Source organism: Ranitomeya variabilis, chromosome 2 (assembly GCF_051348905.1).
Source record: "Ranitomeya variabilis isolate aRanVar5 chromosome 2, aRanVar5.hap1, whole genome shotgun sequence".
Lineage (NCBI taxonomy): Eukaryota > Metazoa > Chordata > Amphibia > Anura > Dendrobatidae > Ranitomeya > Ranitomeya variabilis.
Genome location: NC_135233.1, coordinates 886,801,155 through 886,818,488, shown reverse-complemented (window position 1 = coordinate 886,818,488; position 17,334 = coordinate 886,801,155). Strand labels below are relative to the sequence as shown.

Below are 17,334 nucleotides of genomic sequence, written 5' to 3'. Positions count from 1 at the left end.
AAATATAATGTAGAAGAAAAATAAACATGAATAGATTAAACACAATTTCACAACGTCATGACACCAAAGTCTGCATATGCAGATCCTTCCAAAAGCCTTCCACAGCTAAATTCTCCAGCACTTTGTCATAGCCGGTGGTAAACTCACATACAACCATATAATCCTGACTGTACTGATGAGGGGAACATTACCTTTAATGCATGTTTAAAGCTGTAGGAAGGAGATTTCTCATGCCCCTCTGTGCTCTCCTCTCTTTTCTTGCAGAAGAGAAGTGTCTTGGCATACAGAAAAAGGTGCCTTTGCATTGGCTTAAATCTGGCCAGATCTTTTACTTTGTTATGGCCTTTCTTGTGATCAGTCCACACATTAAAAGAGCCCTGCATAAGCAGCTTCCCGAGCTCACCGAGATCACCCTGCAAGTAGAAGACACACTAAAAGCAAAGGGCATAAATGCAGCAGTCAGTGGCAGAATAAAGGGTTGTCGGCAATTTTAAAAAGTTGCCTGAAAGCAGCTAGTGGTATAAAATAATTAATAAAAATATTATCAATCATTTGTTCAATCATCCACTGTTCCAGTGTGAGAGCTTCAGTGATCCTCCATCCAAATGAATGATGTTTTAGCCATCATTGATATGACTGCTGCAGCCGATCAAGTGATCTGTGTGATAAGGTGCCATACCTGGGAGCATAACTGCTGAGGCCAATGACCGGCCGCAGTAGGCACGTAAATGATGATCCTGCTGTCATCACTGCAGGATTGGTGGGGCCACTGGAGTTGCAGGGAATTTACAGATAATTTAATAACTTTGATGGCAGTGCTTCTTTAAAATTGAATCCCAGTAAGATAGAACCTGTCCACTGAGGCCACACATTTGATACAGCATCTAAACAAAGACTAGCTGAATTTCTGCGCTGGATCAGCAAGTGATTAAATAGGTAAGTACTGGGGTTTTAGTGCATTTATTGCTCTTTTTTCTCAAATTGTTGTAAATCCCTTTAAGGCCAGAATCACACATACGCGAGATACGTCCGAGTCTCGCAGGTGAAAACCCAGCTCTGGTGCCGGCACTCCGGAGCGTGCAGCCGCACAGCAATACATGGAGCTACACGCTCCGCTCCGGACTGCTGGCGCCAGAGCTGGGTTTTCACCTGTGAGACTCGTACGTATCTCGCGTATGTGTGATCCCGGCCTTAAAGAGAATCTGTCACCAGGGTTTGGCTACCCCATCTGACAGAAGTATGATGTAGGGATAGTACCCCTGATTCCAGCAATGTGTCACTTATTGGGCTGCTTACTGCTGTTTTATCTGCTGTAGATCTACCACTTCTGACTCCTGTATAACCCTGAACATTTTTTTTTATGTTTGTGTACACTGTGCATAGGCAGAAAGCTACCAATCAGTAATGGAGGCGGGGTTGTACAGAGCTCATAAATATGAAGGATTACATGTCAACAGGTTTAATGAGGAAAGGCGTGGGGGGCACCACCATATGATACTATAAGGGGTTCACCATGGGCAAATATGGAAACATGACAAAAAAGAAAAGAGAACACTTCAGGAGATAGCTCCCAGTGTGCCAATCACAACTCATACCACAGCTGCTGATTTGTGCCATATTACCGTATTTTCCGGCGTATAAGACGACTTTTTTAACCCCTGAAAATCTTCTTAAAAGTCGGGGGTCGTCTTATACGCCGGGTATCGTCTTGTACACCGGGTGTATATGGTGGGTGGCCGGTGACTAATGTGCCTTTTGGGTGGGAGTGGTCCCGATGACGACGAGGGGGCGTCTCACAGTCAGTGCGGGAAGCAGACGGCCAGGGACCTGACGGACATCAGAAGGTGAGTATGTACTGTTTTTTTTTTACATTTACAATGGTAACCAGGGTAAACATCGGGTTACTAAGCGCGGCCCTGAACTTAGTAACCCGATGTTTACCCTGGTTACCCGGGGACTTCGGCATCGTTGGTCGCTGGAGAGCGGTCTGTGTGACAGCTCTCCAGCGACCACACAGCGACACTGCAGCGATCGGCATCGTTGTCGATATCGCTGCAGCGTCGCTTAATGTGACGGTACCTTTAGTGCGATCTTTTGTTGGAACATGTTCTATTTATTTTATTTTATTCCATTACCCATTATAGTTAGCGCAGTGTTCTAACTTCTTCTCTCTGATGTTCTACATGTACGTAATATTGCATGGGACCCTTCTCAGATCACCTGCAGCTACTAGAATCCACTTTTAGAAGGTGTGCATGAATGTTTTCAAAAAAGTAGTTCTTAAAAATAATTTACACACGTATTAGCAAAAACTGAGAATTTTTAAGGTGGCAATACTATAAAAAAATTAAAAACTAGCACATATATGCAAAAACTGTGATTTTTCTGTGGTCAAAAACTTAACATATAGACACTTAAAAATACATGTTACCTGTTTGATTTTGTGATTTGCTTAGAACTAAATGAGGTCAGGAGTTACTACAAACATGTTTTTGTTAGTAATAATAATAATTGGTTAAATTGCCTGGTTTTAGAAAATACTGCCAGGAAATGTGGAACAATGAATTACCTGGTTGAACTGGTCTGACGCTTGGCTGTGACCATTCAGCAAGTATTACACAAACATTACTGTAAAGGTCTATTTGCTCAGATTTGTTTTATTGTTGTCCACACTTCATTCTGTAAATGTTGCTATGTAGTTGGAGATCTGTAGATATCTGCTTTCTTAGCATTTACTTTTATTTACCCGTAACTACACAAAGAGGCTAAAGTCATGGAACACAATGAAGTCACGTGCTACACCTGTGCCTTTTTCAATACTTACCTCGTAACCTGTAATGGCTATTTGGTGCATTGAGTCATTCACAGATTTTATGATATCCAACACAGTCGCAAGTGCTTCTTCTAACTCAGCTGTTCCTTCAGAATTCTTGCTACACTTTAGCATTTCCTATGATGAAAAAGGGCCATTAGGAATAATAATAATAATAATAATAATTTTTATTTATATAGCGCCAACATATTCCGCAGCGCTTTACAAATTACAGAGGGGACTTGTGCAGACAATAGACATTACAGCATAACAGAAATCACAGTTCAAAATAGATACCAGGAGGAGTGAGGGCCCTGCTCGCAAGCTTACAAACTATGAGGAAAAGGGGAGACACGAGAGGTGGATGGTAACAATTGCTTTAGTTATTTGGACCAGCCATAGTGTAAGGCTCGGGTGTTCATGTAAAGCTGCATGAACCAGTTAACTGCCTAAGTATGTAGCAGTACAGACACAGAGGCTATTAACTGCATAAAGTGTATGAGAACATGATGCGAGGAACCTGATTATTAGGAATAGATTACAATTTATGCAATGATCAAATCATTGTTGTATTCGTACAATCCTGTTTACAATGCAGTACTGATTGAAAAGAAAAAAGTTTAAAGCCAGTGCGCCTCCCAGTACAGTAGGCAGATTCCCCTACTTGTCCCACATACGCCGGTAACTTAGTTACACCACTGGAGCTTGATACCATGGCCAGTAGATTACAGATGACCATGACAATACTGTACACTGTGCACAAGAAGGATCCAATCCCCTTCAATGATATGTAAGAAAACTTGGCACTCAGAGTAGATGAAAGTAAATAAATTATTTAATATGCAATCCAACAATAAAGGTTCACAAACGTTTCGGCCTACATTAGACCTTCCTCAGTGTGCCTATTGTCCAACTGAAAAGATATCAGATTGCATTTTATCCCCTGGGTCAACTAGGAAGCACTGAACGTGGTGTCCACCACTGGTTCAAATAGGCGACTCTTGTTATGGTTTCCAATGGCAAGGAAACATCAGAAGCATAGAATAAACGGACAAGCTCTCGGGTGATGGAAACTAGAGCTGACCGCGATGCTAAACCTACACACCACACTAGAAGTAGCCAGGGGGCATTCCTGCGTTGTCTCTAGATGCCGCGCGCCAGCCGGAGAACTAACTACCCCTGGTAGAAGAAAACACAGTCCTGGCTTGCCTCCAGAGAATGTCCCCACAGGAGATAGCAGCCCCCCACATATAATAACGGTGAGAGCAGATGAAAAGACACACGTAGTATGAAAGCAGATTTAGCACAGAGAGGCCCGCTAACTAAATAGCAGAAAGATACAACAGAGGACTTCGCGGTCAGCTGCAAAACCCTTCAAAACACCATCCTGAAATTACCTTAACTCATGTGACAACTCATGCCACTGGAGTAGTAATTTCAGCCCAACAAGAGCTTCCAGCTGCAGAGATTCACATAAGTGCAAACTGGACAAAACATACAAAAATAGACTTAAGGACTAAAGTGTCCAACTTAGCTGAGCAGAAAACTGGGAGCAGGAACATGCAACAGAATCACTCTGGATACATTGATGGCCAGCATTAGAATGACTGAGGAGCAAGGTTAAATAGGATACTCCCACATCCTGATAGGAACAGGTGAACTGAGAAGGCAAAGCTTGCAGGACACCAGTACCACAAGAGACCACCGGGGGAGCCCACGAACCGAATCACAACAGTACCCCCCCCTTAAGGAGGGGGCACCGAACCCTCACAAGAACCACCAGGGCGATCTGGATGAGCCTTATGAAAGGCACGGACCAAATCAGAAGCATGAACATCAGAAGCTGTAACCCAAGAATTATCCTCTTGACCGTAGCCCTTCCATTTCACCAGATATTGAAGTCTCCGTCTGGAAACACGGGAGTCCAAGATTTTCTCCACCACGTACTCCAATTCACCCTCAACCAGCACAGGAGCAGGAGGCTCAACAGAAGTCACAAGTGGTACCTCATACCTCCGCAATAATGACCGATGGAAGACATTATGGATAGCAAAGGATGCTGGGAGGTCCAAACGAAAAGACACAGGGTTAAGAATTTCCAAAATCTTATAAGGACCGATGAACCGAGGCTTAAACTTAGGAGAAGAGACCCTCATAGGGACAAAACGGGAGGACAACCACACCAAGTCCCCAACACGAAGACGAGGACCAACACGACGATGGCGATTAGCAAAACGTTGAGTCTTCTCCTGGGACAACTCCAAATTGTCCACCACCTGCCCCCAAATACGATGCAACCTATCCACCATGGTATCCACTCCAGGACAATCCGAAGACTCCACCTGACCAGATGAAAAACGAGGATGGAACCCTGAATTGCAAAAGAAAGGGGAGACCAAAGTGGCAGAACTGGCCCGATTATTAAGGGCAAACTCAGCCAACGGCAAAAAGGAGACCCAGTCATCCTGATCAGCAGACACGAAACACCTCAAATAAGTCTCCAAGGTCTGATTAGTACGTTCCGTCTGGCCATTTGTCTGGGGATGAAATGCAGACGAAAAAGACAAATCAATGCCCATCCTGGCACAAAACGCCCGCCAAAATCTGGACACAAACTGGGATCCCCTGTCGGAAACGATATTCTCCGGAATACCATGCAGCCGAACCACATTCTGAAAAAACAGGGGCACCAACTCAGATGAGGAAGGCAGCTTGGGCAAGGGCACCAAATGAACCATCTTAGAAAAGCGGTCACACACCACCCAAATGACGGACATCTTCTGAGAAACAGGGAGATCAGAAATAAAATCCATAGAGATGTGTGTCCAAGGCCTCTTAGGAACAGGCAAGGGCAACAACAACCCACTAGCCCGAGAACAACAAGGCTTGGCCCGAGCACAAACATCGCAAGACTGCACAAAAGTACGCACGTCCCGAGACAGGGAAGGCCACCAGAAGGACCTAGCCACCAAATCTCTGGTACCAAAAATTCCCGGATGACCTGCCAACGCAGAAGAATGAACCTCCGAGATGACTCTATTGGTCCACTCATCCGGCACAAACAATCTACCAGGCGGACAACGATCAGGCCGATCCGCCTGAAACTCTTGTAAAGCACGTCGCAGGTCTGGGAAGACAGCAGACAATATCACCCCATCCTTAAGTATACCCGTAGGTTTAGAATCACCAGGGGAATCAGGTTCAAAACTCCTAGAAAGGGCATCCGCCTTCACATTCTTAGTACCTGGCAGATACGAAACCACAAAATTAAACCGGGAGAAAAACAACGACCAGCGCGCCTGTCTAGGATTCAGACGTCTGGCCGACTCAAGATAAATCAAATTTTTGTGATCAGTCAAGACCACCACCTGATGTTTAGCACCCTCAAGCCAATGACGCCACTCCTCGAATGCCCACTTCATCGCCAAAAGCTCCCGATTACCGACGTCATAATTTCGCTCGGCGGGCAAAAATTTTCGAGAAAAGAACGCACAAGGTCTCATCACTGAACAATCTGAACTTTTCTGCGACAAAACCGCCCCCGCTCCGATCTCGGAAGCATCAACTTCCACCTGAAAAGGAAGAGAAACATCAGGCTGGCACAACACCGGAGCAGAAGAAAAATGGCGCTTAAGCTCCCGAAAGGCCTCCACAGCAGCAGGAGACCAATCTGCAACATCAGCACCCTTTTTAGTCAAATCAGTCAAAGGCCTGACAACGCTAGAAAAACCAGTTATGAATCGACGATAAAAGTTAGCAAAGCCCAAAAATTTCTGAAGGCCCTTAAGAGAAGTCGGTTGCATCCAGTCACAAATAGCCCGAACCTTCACAGGATCCATCTCAATAGAAGAGGGGGAAAAAATGTACCCCAAAAAAGAAATCTTCTGAACCCCAAAAACACACTTTGAACCTTTAACAAACAGAGAATTGGTCCGCAAAACCTGAAAAACCCTCCTAACTTGTTGAACATGAGATTCCCAGTCATCCGAAAAAATCAAGATATCGTCCAAATACACAATCATAAATTTATCCAGATATTCACGGAAAATATTGTGCATAAAAGACTGAAAGACCGAAGGGGCATTTGACAGACCAAAAGGCATCACCAAATACTCAAAATGGCCCTCGGGCGTATTAAATGCGGTTTTCCACTCATCCCCCTGCTTAATTTGCACCAAATTATACGCACCGCGAAGATCAATCTTAGAGAACCACTTCGCCCCCTCAATGCGAGCAAATAAATCTGTCAGCAATGGCAAAGGATACTGATACTTGACTGTGATCTTATTCAAGAGTCTATAATCAATACAAGGTCTCAAAGAACCATCGCTTTTAGCTACGAAAAAGAACCCCGCTCCAAGAGGAGACGAAGAAGGACGAATATGTCCCTTTTCCAAGGACTCCCTAATATACTCTCGCATGGCAGCATGTTCAGGTACAGACAGATTGAATAGACGACCCTTAGGAAATTTACTGCCAGGGATCAAATCTATGGCGCAATCGCAATCTCTGTGAGGAGGAAGAGAATTAAGAGTAGATTCCTCAAAAACCTCACGATAATCAGACAAAAACTCAGGAATTTCAGAGGGAATAGATGAAGCAATGGAGACCAAAGATGTGTCCCCATGATTTCCCTGACATCCCCAGCTTAGTACAGACATTGTTTTCCAGTCAAGGACTGGGTTATGAGTTTGCAACCATGGCAATCCCAGCACCAACACATCATGTAGATTATACAGTACAAGGAAGCGAATCACCTCTTGATGGTCTGGAGTCATACGCATAGTCACTTGTGTCCAGTATTGTGGTTTATTACTAGCCAATGGTGTAGAATCAATACCCTTTAAAGGTATAGGAACTTCCAGAGGCTCTAGATCAAACCCACAGCGCCTGGCAAAGGACCAATCCATAAGACTCAAAGCGGCGCCAGAATCCACATACGCATCCGCAACAATAGAAGATAACGAACAAATTAGAGTTACAGACAAAATAAACTTGGACTGCAAAGTGCCAATAGCAGAGGATTTATCAACTTTCTTTGTTTGTTTAGAGCATGCTGATATAACATGAGTAGAATTTCCACAATAGAAGCACAAATGATTTTTGCGCCTATAAATCTGTCGTTCGCTTCTGGACAGAAAGCTATCACATTGCATACTCTGTGGTGCCTCTTCAGAAGACACCGCCAACTGGTGCACAGGTTTGCGTTCCCGTAAATGCCGATCAATCTGAATTGCCATTGTCATGGACTCATTCAGACCAGTAGGCGCAGGAAACCCCACCATGACGTCTTTTACAGCATCAGAGAGACCTTCTCTGAAAATTGCCGCCAGAGCGCACTCATTCCACTGAGTAAGCACAGACCATTTTCGAAATTTTTGGCAATATATTTCGGCTTCATCTTGCCCCTGAGAGAGGGCTATTAGGGCTTTCTCAGCCTGAATCTCCAAATTTGGTTCCTCATAAAGCAACCCCAAAGCCAGAAAAAAACGCATCCACATTGAGCAACGCAGGATCCCCTGGTGCCAATGAAAATGCCCAATTTTGGGGGTCACCCCGCAGTAAAGAAATAACAATTTTTACTTGCTGGGCAGGATCTCCAGCAGAATGAGATCTCAGCGAAAGAAACAATTTACAATTGTATTTAAAATTTAGAAAACAAGATCGATCTCCAGAAAAAAACTCCGGTATAGGAATTTTAGGTTCAGACCGAGGAGCATGTAACAAAAAATCTTGTATATTCTGAACTTTAGAGGCAAGATTATTCAAATTGGTAGCCAGACTCTGGGGATCCATATTTCAACAGATAAAGTCTGAGCCATTCAGGGGTTAAGAGGAGAGGAAAACAGGAGACTGCAATTAGAGCTGGAGTGCAACTTCAGAGGAAGGAAAAAAAAAAAAAAAAAGGTTTCACACAGTTCCTTTTCTCTCCTGCTTCAGCCTATAGATTAAACATTTGGGCTGGCCATACTGTTATGGTTTCCAATGGCAAGGAAACATCAGAAGCATAGAATAAACGGACAAGCTCTCGGGTGATGGAAACTAGAGCTGACCGCGATGCTAAACCTACACACCACACTAGAAGTAGCCAGGGGGCATTCCTGCGTTGTCTCTAGATGCCGCGCGCCAGCCGGAGAACTAACTACCCCTGGTAGAAGAAAACACAGTCCTGGCTTGCCTCCAGAGAATGTCCCCACAGGAGATAGCAGCCCCCCACATATAATAACGGTGAGAGCAGATGAAAAGACACACGTAGTATGAAAGCAGATTTAGCACAGAGAGGCCCGCTAACTAAATAGCAGAAAGATACAACAGAGGACTTCGCGGTCAGCTGCAAAACCCTTCAAAACACCATCCTGAAATTACCTTAACTCATGTGACAACTCATGCCACTGGAGTAGTAATTTCAGCCCAACAAGAGCTTCCAGCTGCAGAGATTCACATAAGTGCAAACTGGACAAAACATACAAAAATAGACTTAAGGACTAAAGTGTCCAACTTAGCTGAGCAGAAAACTGGGAGCAGGAACATGCAACAGAATCACTCTGGATACATTGATGGCCAGCATTAGAATGACTGAGGAGCAAGGTTAAATAGGATACTCCCACATCCTGATAGGAACAGGTGAACTGAGAAGGCAAGCTTGCAGGACACCAGTACCACAAGAGACCACCGGGGGAGCCCACGAACCGAATCACAACAGACTCTGTTTCACGCTGAGTGCCAAGTTTCTTACGTATCATGGCCAGCCTGGTGGTGCTCAGCATTTCGCTGGAAACCTCTAATTATTAATAACCCCTCAGCACTTCGACACCTTGGCTGATCAACAAGGTTCATTTGGGAATGACTGGTTGCTATTTTGCACTAGACTGTTTTCTGACTATGGTTATTGATAGCTAGCCACCCTTATCTAAGTCTGTCTTATTTCCGCATATACTAACGATAAAATCTGAGTAGCAGACATACTTACTTCAATATCTTTTCCTATTGTGCCTTGTTCTGTTTAGTTTACCAACTTGCTCTATTTTCTATTGTGATAGAAATATATAACACACTTGCATATATATTAACAGCTAATATATACATTATAGTCAATTGCTTAAAATGGCCACCACAGACCAGACAACGCCTTGGGACTTTCCGAGATAAAGAGGAAGTGAACACCAGATGTCTAGAATTTTGGCCTAACTGTAGTAAAGGCGACAGTTATGCGTTAATCAGCCTGTTGATATGCCTTAACCACAATATCCCATATATTTAGATAACGAATAACAGAGAAGCTTGACCATATGATCCTTAACTAACCTTCCCTTTCTATATGCAACTATAAAAACATATGTTACTAAAATAAAGCATCAGTATTGAAGGAATGTTATTCTGTCACCTTGATGTAAAGTGTCGTTCTTGAGCGCTCAAATACTTAACTTAATTGGAAACATATGCAGCACACACGGGGATAGATTTAGCCCAACAAAATGTCCTTCACACTATATGTTTTATGTTTATTGTACTTTTTAAGTTCTTACACAAAAGCTTTTATACCACTTTTATTCTGTTTATAAAAAATGGCTAAACGTACTGTATATATGACATTTGTATACAAAATCTTTGAAACACTTATAATGCTATTGTCACAGTAAGTTATTTCTAGAAAATTATAATCAAGAGACATGGATGACCATTTTGACTTTTGATAATGGAGTTGTACCATGAAAAAATATTCATTCACTCTTTTACCTTACAAACGTTTTCAAATACAATCACTAAAAAAAACAAAAGAAAACAAAACCGCCTAGAATAAGAGGTTAACTTCTTATTATGGCCTTTGGTGTATTTTGGCTTCTTTCTCAGTACGTCCACCTAACGTGTCTAGTGCTGTATTCACATATTGTACACACTGTATTCAGAAGCTCAGTCCTACTGCCCAAATCCTCCTGTACACAGGCGGAGGAGGGATTCCTGCTACTTGCAGGGCAGCACTCGAGAAACAGCTTTCTTCTCACCAGCAGTATGAAACCCAAACTAACAAAATGTTTACCTAAACACATAAAATTAACGAGAAACAATATATACAGAGAGAAAATATAACAACCTAATTGGGCTTCATTTTTGTACCCAACCAGAATCCACAGGCTGTGAAAGCTCACTATGTATAGTATCTCCACTCAGTGTATGTAAGGATGCCAGCGACAGGGGAATTAAGAAAAACTTGAAACATCAGTAAAATTCAATTTAGCATTCACAGCAAAAGACCCTTTCACAAATAATAAAAGCCCTTTCTATCTCTGTAAATATTAAAGGGAAAGTTTAAAATTTGTCTGCAATAGAAAACTAAAATGTCTCAGCAATGATTGCCTTTGCATTGCTTAGTGCGTTCATAATGACATATTAGTGTTAGTGATGCTTTTGGTAACTTGGAGACAATGTACAATTATACAGTCAGCATCATCAACAACTGAAACAAGTTCTGGCAGGCTTCTAATCAGACATCTCATAAATATTAGTTTTGTAAAGAGAAGCTATACAGCAGAGGTGTCAAACTGCATTCATCGAGGGCCGCCAACAGGTCATGTTTTCAGGATTTCCTTAGCATTCCATAAGGTGCTGGAATCATTCTGTGCAGGTGATTAAATTATCACCTGTGCAATACAAGGAAATCCTGAAAACATGACCTGTTGGCGGCCCTCGAGGAATGCAGTTTGACACCTCTGCTATACAGTATATAAAGGGCAGAGTCTGGCTGCATGATTGCAGCCAGGTATGCCTTCCTCCGAAACGCTTCGTCACTTCAGAGAAAACATAGTGTGAACAGCTGACCGTGGATTATAAGGAGAGATGTGACTAGTCCGGCAGCACCATCAGCTAACTTCTTCCCACACTACTCCAGGTGATTGATAGGTCTTTTGGGATGAGCTGACCATGGACATTTGAGTTCATTGTGTTTGGCCAAACATCCAAAGTTCAGTTTGGGTACTAGAACTTGACCTGAACTTGACCACCAACCTCATAGAAGCCAACGAAGACCCAAAATTTGGTGCTGGTCGTAGTAGGGGCTAGGGGGCTGGAAAAGGAAGCAAATTGGGGTAGCAGCAGGACGATGGCCCTGCAAACAAATTTGGATAGGGAAATTATTTAAAATAACATAGAATATAAAAAATAATAATCTTGAACCGGGAGGCGGACTTATTAGTGGAGCTATGCCTTGCGTATGTAGTTTACTGTACTTGTTAATACATAAATGAAAAAAACGAAGTGAGGTCCCACCTATTTTTAATAACCAGCCAAGGGAAAGCAGGCAGCTATGACCAGGTCTTATTATGCCGGGAAGGGGCCAATATCGATGAAGCTTCCCGGCCTTTTACTATCAGCCCCCACTTTTCTGCTTTGCTTTTGATGGGTATTATAAATGGGGGGACCCTGAAAAAAATAACATGGGGGACTTCTCCAGAAAGCCCGTTGCAATGTTTGGAATTGTGTTATGGTTCTCAATGGCAAGAGAACATAGCCCAGCAAACATAAGAACTAGCTCTTGGAAGGATGGAAACTAAACTGACCATGAACTAAACCTGTCGCACAACTAACAGTAGCCGGGTAGCGTTGCCTTACGTTTTATCCCTAGACGCCCAGCGCCGGCCGGAGGACTAACTAATCCTGGCAGAGGAAAATATAGTCCTGTCTCACCTCTAGAGAAATTTCCCCGAAAGGCAGACAGAGGCCCCCCACATATATTGGCGGTGATTTTAGATGAAATGACAAACGTAGTATGAAAATAGGTTTAGCAAAATTGAGGTCCGCTTACTAGATAGCAGGAAGACAGAAAGGGCACTTTCATGGTCAGCTGAAAACCCTGTCAAAACACCATCCTGAAATTACTTTAAGACTCTAGTATTAACTCATAACATCAGAGTGGCAATTTCAGATCACAAGAGCTTTCCAGACACAGAAACGAAACTACAGCTGTGAACTGGAACAAAATGCAAAAACAAACAAGGACTAGAGTCCAACTTAGCTGGGAGTTGTCTAGTAGCAGGAACATGCACAGAAAGGCTTCTGATTACAATGTTGACCGGCATGGAAGTGACAGAGGAGCAAGGCTAAATAGCGACTCCCACATCCTGATGGAAACAGGTGAACGGAGGGGATGATGCACACCAGTTCAATTCCACCAGTGGCCACCGGGGGAGCCCAAAATCCAATTTCACAACAGTACCCCCCCCTCAAGGAGGGGGCACCGAACCCTCACCAGAACCACCAGGGCGATCAGGATGAGCCCTATGAAAGGCACGGACCAGATCGGAGGCATGAACATCAGAGGCAGTCACCCAAGAATTATCCTCCTGACCGTATCCTTTCCATTTGACCAGATACTGGAGTTTCCGTCTGGAAACACGGGAGTCCAAGATTTTTTCCACAACGTACTCCAACTCGCCCTCAACCAACACCGGAGCAGGAGGCTCAACGGAAGGCACAACCGGTACCTCATACCTGCGCAATAATGACCGATGAAAAACATTATGAATAGAAAAAGATGCAGGGAGGTCCAAACGGAAGGACACAGGGTTAAGAATCTCCAATATCTTGTACGGGCCGATGAACCGAGGCTTAAACTTAGGAGAAGAAACCCTCATAGGGACAAAACGAGAAGACAACCACACCAAGTCCCCAACACAAAGTCGAGGACCAACCCGACGCCGGCGGTTGGCAAAAAGCTGAGTCTTCTCCTGGGACAACTTCAAATTGTCCACTACCTGCCCCCAAATCTGATGCAACCTCTCCACCACAGCATCCACTCCAGGACAATCCGAAGATTCCACCTGACCAGAAGAAAATCGAGGATGAAACCCCGAATTACAGAAAAAAGGAGACACCAAGGTGGCAGAGCTGGCCCGATTATTGAGGGCAAACTCCGCTAAAGGCAAAAAAGCAACCCAATCATCCTGATCTGCAGACACAAAACACCTCAAATATGTCTCCAAGGTCTGATTCGTCCGCTCGGTCTGGCCATTAGTCTGAGGATGGAAAGCAGACGAGAAAGACAAATCTATGCCCATCCTAGCACAGAATGCTCGCCAAAATCTAGACACGAATTGGGTTCCTCTGTCCGAAACGATATTCTCCGGAATACCATGCAAACGGACCACATTTTGAAAAAACAGAGGAACCAACTCGGAAGAAGAAGGCAACTTAGGCAGGGGAACCAAATGGACCATCTTAGAGAAACGGTCACACACCACCCAGATGACAGACATCTTCTGAGAAACAGGAAGATCCGAAATAAAATCCATCGAGATGTGCGTCCAGGGCCTCTTCGGGATAGGCAAGGGCAACAACAATCCACTAGCCCGAGAACAACAAGGCTTGGCCCGAGCACAAACGTCACAAGACTGCACGAAGCCTCGCACATCTCGAGACAGGGAAGGCCACCAGAAGGACCTTGCCACCAAATCCCTGGTACCAAAGATTCCAGGATGACCTGCCAACGCAGAAGAATGAACCTCAGAAATGACTTTACTGGTCCAATCATCAGGAACAAACAGTCTACCAGGTGGGCAACGATCAGGTCTATCCGCCTGAAACTCCTGCAAGGCCCGCCGCAGGTCTGGAGAAACGGCAGACAATATCACTCCATCCTTAAGGATACCTGTAGGTTCAGAATTACCAGGGGAGTCAGGCTCAAAACTCCTAGAAAGGGCATCCGCCTTAACATTCTTAGAACCCGGCAGGTAGGACACCACAAAATTAAACCGAGAGAAAAACAACGACCAGCGCGCCTGTCTAGGATTCAGGCGTCTGGCGGACTCAAGATAAATTAGATTTTTGTGGTCAGTCAATACCACCACCTGATGTCTAGCCCCCTCAAGCCAATGACGCCACTCCTCAAAAGCCCACTTCATGGCCAAAAGCTCCCGATTCCCAACATCATAATTCCGCTCGGCGGGCGAAAATTTACGCGAGAAAAAAGCACAAGGTCTCATCACGGAGCAATCGGAACTTCTCTGCGACAAAACCGCCCCAGCTCCGATTTCAGAAGCGTCAACCTCAACCTGAAAAGGAAGAGCAACATCAGGCTGACGCAACACAGGGGCGGAAGAAAAGCGGCGCTTAAGCTCCCGAAAGGCCTCCACAGCAGCAGGGGACCAATCAGCAACATCAGCACCCTTCTTAGTCAAATCAGTCAATGGCTTAACAACATCAGAAAAACCAGCAATAAATCGACGATAAAAGTTAGCAAAGCCCAAAAATTTCTGAAGACTCTTAAGAGAAGAGGGTTGCGTCCAATCACAAATAGCCTGAACCTTGACAGGATCCATCTCGATGGAAGAGGGGGAAAAAATATATCCCAAAAAGGAAATCTTCTGAACCCCAAAAACGCACTTAGAACCCTTCACACACAAGGAATTAGACCGCAAAACCTGAAAAACCCTCCTGACCTGCTGGACATGAGAGTCCCAGTCATCCGAAAAAATCAAAATATCATCCAGATACACAATCATAAATTTATCCAAATAATCACGGAAAATGTCATGCATAAAGGACTGAAAAACTGAAGGGGCATTTGAAAGACCAAAAGGCATCACCAAATACTCAAAGTGGCCCTCGGGCGTATTAAATGCGGTTTTCCACTCATCCCCCTGCTTAATTCGCACCAAATTATACGCCCCACGGAGATCTATCTTAGAGAACCACTTGGCCCCCTTTATGCGAGCAAACAAATCAGTCAGCAGTGGCAACGGATATTGATATTTAACCGTGATTTTATTCAAAAGCCGATAATCAATACACGGCCTCAAAGAACCATCTTTCTTAGCCACAAAGAAAAAACCGGCTCCTAAGGGAGATGATGAAGGACGAATATGTCCCTTTTCCAAGGACTCCTTTATATATTCTCGCATAGCAGCATGTTCAGGCACAGACAGATTAAATAAACGACCCTTAGGGTATTTACTACCCGGAATCAAATCTATGGCACAATCGCACTCCCGGTGCGGAGGTAATGAACCAAGCTTAGGTTCTTCAAAAACGTCACGATATTCAGTCAAGAATTCAGGAATCTCAGAGGGAATAGATGATGAAATGGAAACCACAGGTACGTCCCCATGCGTCCCCTTACATCCCCAGCTTAACACAGACATAGCTTTCCAGTCAAGGACTGGGTTATGAGATTGCAGCCATGGCAATCCAAGCACCAACACATCATGTAGGTTATACAGCACAAGAAAGCGAATAATCTCCTGGTGATCCGGATTAACCCGCATAGTTACTTGTGTCCAGTATTGTGGTTTATTGCTAGCCAATGGGGTGGAGTCAATCCCCTTCAGGGGTATAGGAGTTTCAAGAGGCTCCAAATCATACCCACAGCGTTTGGCAAAGGACCAATCCATAAGACTCAAAGCGGCGCCAGAGTCGACATAGGCATCCGCGGTAATAGATGATAAAGAACAAATCAGGGTCACAGATAGAATAAACTTAGACTGTAAAGTGCCAATTGAAACAGACTTATCAAGCTTCTTAGTACGCTTAGAGCATGCTGATATAACATGAGTTGAATCGCCGCAATAGAAGCACAACCCATTTTTTCGTCTAAAATTCTGCCGTTCACTTCTGGACAGAATTCTATCACATTGCATATTCTCTGGCGTCTTCTCAGTAGACACCGCCAAATGGTGCACAGGTTTGCGCTCCCGCAGACGCCTATCGATCTGGATAGCCATTGTCATGGACTCATTCAGACCCGCAGGCACAGGGAACCCCACCATAACATCCTTAATGGCATCAGAGAGACCCTCTCTGAAATTCGCCGCCAGGGCGCACTCATTCCACTGAGTAAGCACAGCCCATTTACGGAATTTCTGGCAGTATATTTCAGCTTCGTCTTGCCCCTGAGATAGGGACATCAAGGCCTTTTCCGCCTGAAGCTCTAACTGAGGTTCCTCATAAAGCAACCCCAAGGCCAGAAAAAACGCATCCACATTGAGCAACGCAGGATCCCCTGGAGCCAATGCAAAAGCCCAATCCTGAGGGTCGCCCCGGAGCAAGGAAATCACAATCCTGACCTGCTGAGCAGGATCTCCAGCAGAGCGAGATTTCAGGGACAAAAACAACTTGCAATTATTTTTGAAATTTTGAAAGCAAGATCTATTCCCCGAGAAAAATTCAGGCAAAGGAATTCTAGGTTCAGATATAGGAACATGAACAACAAAATCTTGTAAATTTTGAACTTTCGTGGTGAGATTATTCAAACCTGCAGCTAAACTCTGAATATCCATTTTAAACAGGTGAACACAGAGCCATTCCAGGATTAGAAGGAGAGAGAGAGAGAGAAAGGCTGCAATATAGGCAGACTTGCAAGAGATTCAATTACAAGCACACTCAGAACTGAAGGGAAGAAAAAAAAAGAAAAAAAAAAATCTTCAGCAGACTTCTCTTTTCTCTCCTTTCTCTGTCAATTAATTTAACCCTTTTCGGGCCGGTCAAACTGTTATGGTTCTCAATGGCAAGAGAACATAGCCCAGCAAACTTAA

At 44.1% G+C, this 17,334-nt stretch overlaps 1 protein-coding gene across 5 annotated transcripts in view; it reads right to left on the bottom strand.

The window, feature by feature from the left end:
- Positions 1 to 17,334, bottom strand: part of MCF2L2 (MCF.2 cell line derived transforming sequence-like 2) — a 508,511-nt gene that overhangs the window by 129,684 nt on the left and 361,493 nt on the right. For all 5 annotated transcript variants that reach the window (XM_077290424.1, XM_077290423.1, XM_077290425.1 and 2 more), the window contains exons 21-22: positions 2,825 to 2,950; positions 192 to 413 (exon numbers count right to left, since the gene is read on the bottom strand). In XM_077290424.1, coding sequence (XP_077146539.1) covers positions 192 to 413; positions 2,825 to 2,950 — 348 coding nt within the window. The remainder of the gene's footprint in view (positions 1 to 191; positions 414 to 2,824; positions 2,951 to 17,334) is intronic.